A 7732-nucleotide genomic window follows, 5' to 3' on the forward strand; every position below is an offset into this window, starting at 1 on the left:
TTGCGTGTGTCTGTCCTAATATTTAAATAAATAAATATTTAAAGTCTTTAAGGAGCAATGTGTAATATTTTGTGCCATCTACTGGTGAGTTTGCAGATTGCAACCAACTGAATACCAAATAATGTGTGTCTATATGTGTCTGTAGTCAAGTATTTAGATTGTTACCCTGGTCTTATTTGATATTGTTAAATGTACTGATTGTGTGAAATTGGCTGATTTATGCAAACAGACACAGCCTGTGCTGGCGATCCATAATGTGACCGTACTGCTTCATGTATTTTATAAACCCAGAAGCGAGCTGATGGAAGAAACTTACGATCTTAGACTTGAAGATGTCGAGCAGGCCAGACAGGTGGTTGTACTGGCTTGGCACCTTGCGGAGGTGGACCATCTCAAAGTCTGTGCGCACACCGGGACCCTGGCACTCCCCGGCATACACCCGCCTCCACTTCTGCTGGATCTGCACAAATATGGGCACCTGGCTGAGAGCACAAGATGCAGATGAGCAGGCATTACCCGAAAGAACTGAATGTGTTCCACCCGTCTGACAGGACTCTGAAGGTTTCACTGTCGTCGCTCACGCCGTTGGTTCTATGAGTCATGATGCCTCACCAAACAGTGTGGACACACACATCCATGCTGGAACCGTGTCTGCAATGTTTGACACACAAACCTCGGACTCATCAATATGTTCAAAAAGAGGTTATTGTAACAGTTAATCAAAGTACTTACAGCTCACTGTGTAATTTGATGTGAGAGAACAAGTAACAGATTTGTATGCATGTTCTATGTAGTGTGTAATGGAAATGCTATATTCTTAGTTGTATTTTACCTTTCTATTTGTGAAGTGGCTTACAAACTTATATATGCAAATCATCTTCTCTCCTGCAGTTTACAAAGCAAATGGCATACCACCCCCCTTACTTGGTTTCATGTTATCAATCTCTCGTGAGGTCTGGTCATAAATTAAGGGCCAGAAGAAGACCATTTGATGTTTTGATTCCCACACTGACGTAGTCCCTTTGTTCTTACCACAACCCCCACCTTTCCTCTCTTATTCAATTTCAATTCAGTTTATTTTGTATAGCCCGATATCACAAATTTGCCTCAGAGGGCTTTACAATCTGTACACATACGACATCCCCGTCCTAGGACCTCACATCGGATCAGGAAAAACTCCCCAAAAATAACCGTTCACAGGAAAAAAGGGAAGAAACCTTCAGGAGAGCAACAGAGGAGGATCCCTCTCCCCGGATGGACAGATGCAATAGATGTCATGTGACCAGAATGAACAACATTACATAAACACATTACATGAATATGACAATGTATGAATGGAACTCCAATCCATGAAACAGAAGGAGGTAGAGAGGAGGGGGGGGCGGGGCACATCAGCAGGACCAACGCGGGAGGCCGGCTCACCAGGAATCAGACACCTCCAGGTCCAATGGACCCTATGAGATGTGAAGTCACAAATACTCCGGGGAGGAAGCAGAGTTAATAAGGTGCAATGGAGAGATGCACATTCATCCATAAGGAGAGAGAGAAGAGGAGATAGGTGCTCAGTGTATCCTAAAACATCCCCCAGCAGCCTATAGCCTATATCAAGGGGCTGGACCAGGGCAAACCTGATTCAGCCCTAACTATAAGCACTATAGGAAAGTCTTAAGTCTATTCTTGAATGAGGTGACTGTGTCTGCCTCCCGGACTGAAAGTGGAAGCTGGTTCCATAAAAGAGGAGCTTGATAACTGAAGGCTCTTGCTCCCATCCTACTTTTTAGGACTCTGGGAACCACAAGTAGCCCCGCATTTAGTGACCGCAGCTCTCTACTGGGGCAATATGGTACTACAAGCTCCTTAAGATATGATGGTGCATCACCAATCAAGGCTTTGTAGGTGAGGAGAAGAATTTTAAATGTGATTCTTGATTTTACAGGGAGCCAGTGCAGAGCAGCTAATACGGGAGTAATGTGATCTCTTTTCTTAGTTTTTGTGAGTACACGAGCTGCAGCATTCTGGATTAACTGGAGGGATTTAAGAGACTTATTAGAGCAGCCTGAAAATAAGGAGTTGTAGTAATCTAGTCTGGAAGTAACAAACACGTGAACCAGCTTTTCTGCATCTTTTTGGGACAAGATGTGCCTGATTTTTGAAATGTTACGTAGATGAAAAAATTCAGTCCTTGAGATTTGCTTAACGTGGGAGTTAAAGGACAAGTCCCGGTCAAAGATAACACCGAGATTCTTTACAGTGGTGTTCTTTACAGATGGCAATGCCATCTACAGAAACCACATCACCAGATAATTGATCTCTGAGGTGTTCAGGGCCCAGTAAAATAACTTCAGTTTAACATCAGGAAGTTGCAGGACATCCATGTTTTTATGTCTTTAAGACATTCTTGAATTTTAGCGAGCTGGTTGGTCTCCTCTGGTTTGATCGATAGATATAATTGAGTATCATCTGCATAGCAATGAAAGTTTATGGAGTGTTATGGAGACTGATCCAGTCTCTGTAATAGGATGTCATGGTCAATGGTGTCAAACGCAGCACTAAGGTCTAATAATACCAGTACGGAGATGAGTTCTTTATCTGATGCAATTAGGAGGTCATTTGTAATACTCACCAGTGCAGTCTCTGTGCTGTGGTGTTTTCTTAATCCTGACTGAAACTCCTCAAATAAACTATTCTGATGTAGAAAGTTGCACAACTGATTTGCGACTACTTTCTCAAGGATCTTAGAGAGGAAGGGAAGGTTAGAGATCGGTCTGTAGTTAGCCAACACCTCTGGATTAAGAGTGGGCTTTTTCAGGAGAGGTTTAATTACAGCTACTTTGAAGGAATGTGGTACATGGCCTGTTAGCAAAGACACATTAACAATATCCAACAGAGAGGTGCCAATTAAAGGCAACACGTCTTTAAGCAGCCTCGTTGGGATGGGGTCCAAGAGACAGGTAGACGGTTTAGAAGTAGAAACCGTTGAGGACAATTGGTCTAGGTTAATGGGAGAAAAGCTATCCAAATATACACCAGGGCATACGGCCGTTTCCAAGGCCACTCCTCTTGATGACAGATCGGCACTGGTTGAGGGCAAGAGATCATCAATATTGCCTCTAATAGTTAAAATCTTTTCATTAAAGAAGTTCATGAAGTCATTACTACTGAGGTCTATAGGAATACACGGCTCCACAGAGCTGTGACTCTCTGTCAGCCTGGCTACAGTGCTAAAGAGAACCCTGGGGTTGTTCTTATTTTTCTCTATTACTGATGAGTAATAGGCTGCTCTGGCATTACGGAGAGCCTTTTTATATGTTTTAAGGCTATCTCGCCAAACTAAGCGTGATTCTTCCAGATTGGTGGAATACCATATGCTTTCGAGCTTTCGTGAAGTTTGCTTTAGTTCGCGGGTCTGAGGGTTCTACCAGGGAGCAAACCTCCTTTGCCTCACAGTCCTTTTCTTCAGTGGGGCTATCGAGTCTAGTATCATTCTCAGTGAGCCTGTAGCACTATCGACAATATGATCATCTGGGACGGACTAAAGTTAGCACAGGAGTCCTCTGTCACATTGAGACGTGGTATTGAATCAAATGCAGAAGGAATCGCTTCTTTAAATTTAGCTACAGCACTGTCAGTTAGACATCTGGTGTAGAAACTCTTGACTAACGGTGTATACTCCAGGAGTATAAACTCAAAAGTTAAGAGGTAATGGTCTCACAGAAGAGGGTTCTATGGGAAGACCTCCAAATGCTCAATGTCAATGCCATATGCAAGAACAAGGTCAAGGGTGTGGCCAAAGCAGTGAGTGGGTTTCTGTACTCTGTGAAAGAAGCCAATCGAGTCCAACAATGAGATAAATGCAGTACTAAGGCAATCATTATCAATATCCACATGAATATTAAAATCTCCTACAATAATAACCTTATCAGTTTTAAGGACTAAACTTGATAAAAACTCTGAAAATTCAGATATAAATTCTGAATATGGACCTGGTGGCCGGTACAGTATAACAAAAAGGATTGGCTGTAATGTTTTCCAGGTTGGATGTGAAAGACTAAGAACAAGGCTTTCAAATGAGTTGTAGTTTAGTTTAGAGTTTAGGTTTAGGATTCATTAATAGGCTTGAGTCAAAGATGGCTGCTACTCCACCTCCTCGGCCGGTGCCTCGAGGAATGTGAGTATTAATATGACTTGGAGGAGTTGATTCATTTAGGCTGACATATTCTTCATGGCTCAGCCAGGTTTCAGTAAGACACAATAAATCAATATGATTGTCTGATATTAAATTATTTACTAATACAGCTTTAGATGACAGAGATCTAATATTTAGGAGTCCACATTTAATTATCCTGTTTTGTTGCACTGTTGCACTAGTGTTGTTAACCTTTATGAGGTTATTTTGTATGACTCCTCTTCTGGTTACTTTTGATTTAATTAATTTAAGTGGCCGTGGGACAGACGCAGTCTCTATAGAGTTAAGGTTAAGAGTAGGTAACTGCTCGGATGGAAGTGCAGAGAAGGGTGGAAGACTACAACTCTGCTTCTGCTTCCTGATCTGAACTCTGGGTCATGGATTAAGTCCGCTAATTAACTTGGCCATGTTCAAAGAAATGAGACACGCTCAATCCCGCGTGTATTATAATCTTACTGTAACTACGCTCATCTAGTTTTAAACAAGATTCAATGTCGCCCGCTCTGGCACCCGGGATGCATATGACTTTGGTCCCTGGCTTCCCTATCTTCTTGTTTCTGACTATGGAGCTATCTATAACCAGAGTGGGTTTCTCAGCGGGTGCGTCGCTGAGTGGGGAAAACTGGTTCGAAATGTGAAGAGGTTGGTGGTGCTCAGTGGACTTCTGTTTAGACTTAAAACTCCTTCGGACAGTCACCCAGCCATCCGGCTGCTCGGGGGCTGCCGGGGGAGAGCTAACAGAGGCTAACGCTTGCGGCTCCGCGACGGCTATGGGGGTTAACTAACGTAACTGTCCGAGCTTCGATGGTGCGGAGCCGTGCATCTAACCCACTTAGAACTGCCTCCAACCTAGCAAATGAACTACACTTGTTGCATGTACCATTATCATTAAGGGAGGGAGAGGAATAGCTATACATGAGACACTGAGCAAGAGGGAACGGGAGAGCAGGAAAACATCGAAAGATGCTAAGCTGGCAACCGGAAGTGATGCAATACGCTTACCGGAAGAGAGAGAGAGCGATGCGTTCTACATGCCATGTGAATTGTGACTCTTCAGTGCATCCTTGTCGCAGGCTCATAGTGACTCTGTATCACGGTGCCTCTTCTCTGCGCATGGAATTAATTATTTCATAGACAAGTTCTGGTATTACGATATTCGTTATTTTAGCTTAAAAAAGACTCAACCATGAAGAATGTGCCACCACAAGTGTCGATTAGAGTTGGAATTACGTTTCCCATATTGGAATGACACAAAAAACTGCAAAACCGCCCGCTGCCGCGATGAGACGACTCACCTGCCGCTGTTGGCCAGAGAAATGGAGATGGAGCTGAGAAGCAGATTGCATTTGGACTCGCTGATGATCGCCTCGCAGTTGGCTCCAGGGGAGAGGACCACAAACTCTCGGATACCATACCTGTCGCCGGAGACACAGTTACAGCAGAGCATAATCAGCGTCACATACTAACCCCCCCTCCCCCCTGCGCTATCTTTCAATGACCACTGCAGCTGGATCCTCGCGATGTCAGGAGATCACATGAGCAGCGGGATCACATATCACGCGTACATCTAGCTTGTCAAGCTTCAAGTGATGTGTTTGTGTCCAGTAAGACAGCGCACAGATCAATCAGCATCCTGTGAGGAGCTGATGGTAGTTAAGGGCAGGGTTTAGGCTCCTGAAGAGGTTAGCGTAGGCTTTTTTAGCTGGAAAACATATTTTCTCTCTTCTGGCTTCAGTAAGAGTTTGATTGACAGATGGTTCATCCAATCACCTGCCACATCTTTTTTTTTTAAGTGCCTGCCCTTTTCCAACACTGTTTCCAACGAGGGTTTCTCTGATGGGTTTGTTTAACAAACCAGGCTGCGGGTCAGTCATCAATACACACAGGTCTGTTTTTAGCACCAGTTTGCATCTCTGAAGTGTGGTATTCACCAGTATTTAGTCTTTGTCAACATAAACCTTATAAAATTATTTTTTATTAGACATTTGATGTACTAATAAGACTTTTTTGACTTTGAAGATGATGTCCACATTATTAACTCTGCTGTCAGAGCTCTGCTATCAGAGCACTGATTTCCAACCAGAGAAACAGCCATCAATGAGCAATGACAGCGGTCAGACGGTCAGTCTCAGCTGAACAGCCGACTGTAAAATCCAAATGATGGAAGGAAAAACTATGCTTTCACTAAACTGCTACATGTAAACCATTCTACACCCAGGGTTGACTGTCAGCGCGGCTTTCTTTGTCACCTGATTATGAAAACACAATTCATGACGGAACTCACCATCTGACCAGACAGTGGGCTCGAGGAGGGAAGTCATTGTTCATACACAGAAGGTCCTGCATTGCCAGGGGGAAGGCATCTGGACACCAGAACAAGAGGTCTGTCACACTCTCATTGTGAGAGGGACGAATTGTGTATATTTACGTGGGAGACATATTTAAATAATGAATTGTGTGCAGAGCCATCGCCTCATCAGGTAACCTCCATAATACGACACACGTACCTTCCTCGAGCTGGTCCTTCCCCTTGTCCTGCTCACGTTCTTGTTTCAGGAAGTAATGAATGATGTGGAACTTAAAGTCAGCAAACTGAATATCCTGAGACTTCTCCCCCCAGGTGCCACTGGTGAACTCCCCCTGTGATGAAGTAAGGAAGCATCACACCTGAGTGACGGGGAAGAAGCTACTGGCAGCTCACTGGTGTGGTTCAGCTAAATATGGAAGAGGACAATACCTTCTCTGGGGTCAAGCTTCCTGCACTGTTCCCAATCAGCTTCCAGTCATTCAGCACCTCCTCCACTTTGGACACAAACCTTATGCAAGTGATATAATGTTAATATAATAGCCAATAATGTAAGTACACACTCAAAAGGACAATGCACTTTTAATAATATTGAAATTCAGAAAAAATAAAGATTCCTTTTCAGATGTAAGGGTCCAAGGACACATCAGAGACCTCTGAGGTAATTTGTGATATTGGTGTCTATATACATAAATAGTGCGTGCGTGTGCGCGTGTTCACCGTTCCCACTCGGACGCAGTGGTGAAGTCGGTGATCTCGAACACCTCGGACTCGGGCTGCAAGAGAGAGAAACGGCGTCACAGCGAACGTTAAAGCCGCTCGCCGGTATGAGACCAAGACGTGGACCCCTAGAGATGAAGGGACTCGGCTTAGGAAACTCACGTCACTGTCGGCAGCCATGTCGGTGTTGTTGTTGTTGTTCTTCTTCTTCTTCTTCTTCTTCTTCTACAGCGTCTCTTTCCTGTTTCCGGCTGCCGCGACGCTGCGTGGCGCAGCAGCGCCCCCATAGTGCAAGCCCTGTAATCACTCTCAGACTGTGGGGTGAAGGAGTGGTTTCTGATCTGTGAGCGGGTGGCAGGGAGCAGTGATGGAGGAGGGAGGAGATGGTCGTTTGTCAGTGTTGCTGGATTTCCAAAAGAGGGTGTTGCCTGATGAAGTGACAGTGAGAGTTCATGTCCCACTAACTTTGAGGTGCTTTCAAATGCCCAAAGGATGGACAGTGCAACAAGGAAGAGCAGATT

The 7732-nt window shown here is 44.3% G+C and overlaps 1 protein-coding gene across 3 annotated transcripts in view; it reads right to left on the reverse strand.

The window, feature by feature from the left end:
• rab3gap1 (RAB3 GTPase activating protein subunit 1) overlaps positions 1–7432 on the reverse strand; it is a 28141-nt gene extending 20709 nt beyond the window's left edge. The window contains exons 1-7 of one of the 3 annotated variants that reach the window (XM_034558216.1): positions 7374–7432; positions 7212–7267; positions 6924–7002; positions 6694–6826; positions 6471–6549; positions 5482–5601; positions 317–482 (exon numbers count right to left, since the gene is read on the reverse strand). In XM_034558216.1, the coding sequence (XP_034414107.1) occupies positions 317–482; positions 5482–5601; positions 6471–6549; positions 6694–6826; positions 6924–7002; positions 7212–7267; positions 7374–7391 (651 nt within the window). In that variant the 5' untranslated portion in view covers positions 7392–7432. Of the gene's footprint in view, positions 1–316; positions 483–5188; positions 5294–5481; positions 5602–6470; positions 6550–6693; positions 6827–6923; positions 7003–7211; positions 7268–7373 lie in introns of those variants that run through there. The other 2 variants (XM_034558218.1, XM_034558217.1) reach the window with 2 other exon arrangements.
• Between the last annotated feature and the right edge of the window lie 300 nt (positions 7433–7732).

This window comes from Cyclopterus lumpus, chromosome 19, assembly GCF_009769545.1.
Source record: "Cyclopterus lumpus isolate fCycLum1 chromosome 19, fCycLum1.pri, whole genome shotgun sequence".
Classification (NCBI taxonomy): Eukaryota; Metazoa; Chordata; class Actinopteri; order Perciformes; family Cyclopteridae; genus Cyclopterus; species Cyclopterus lumpus.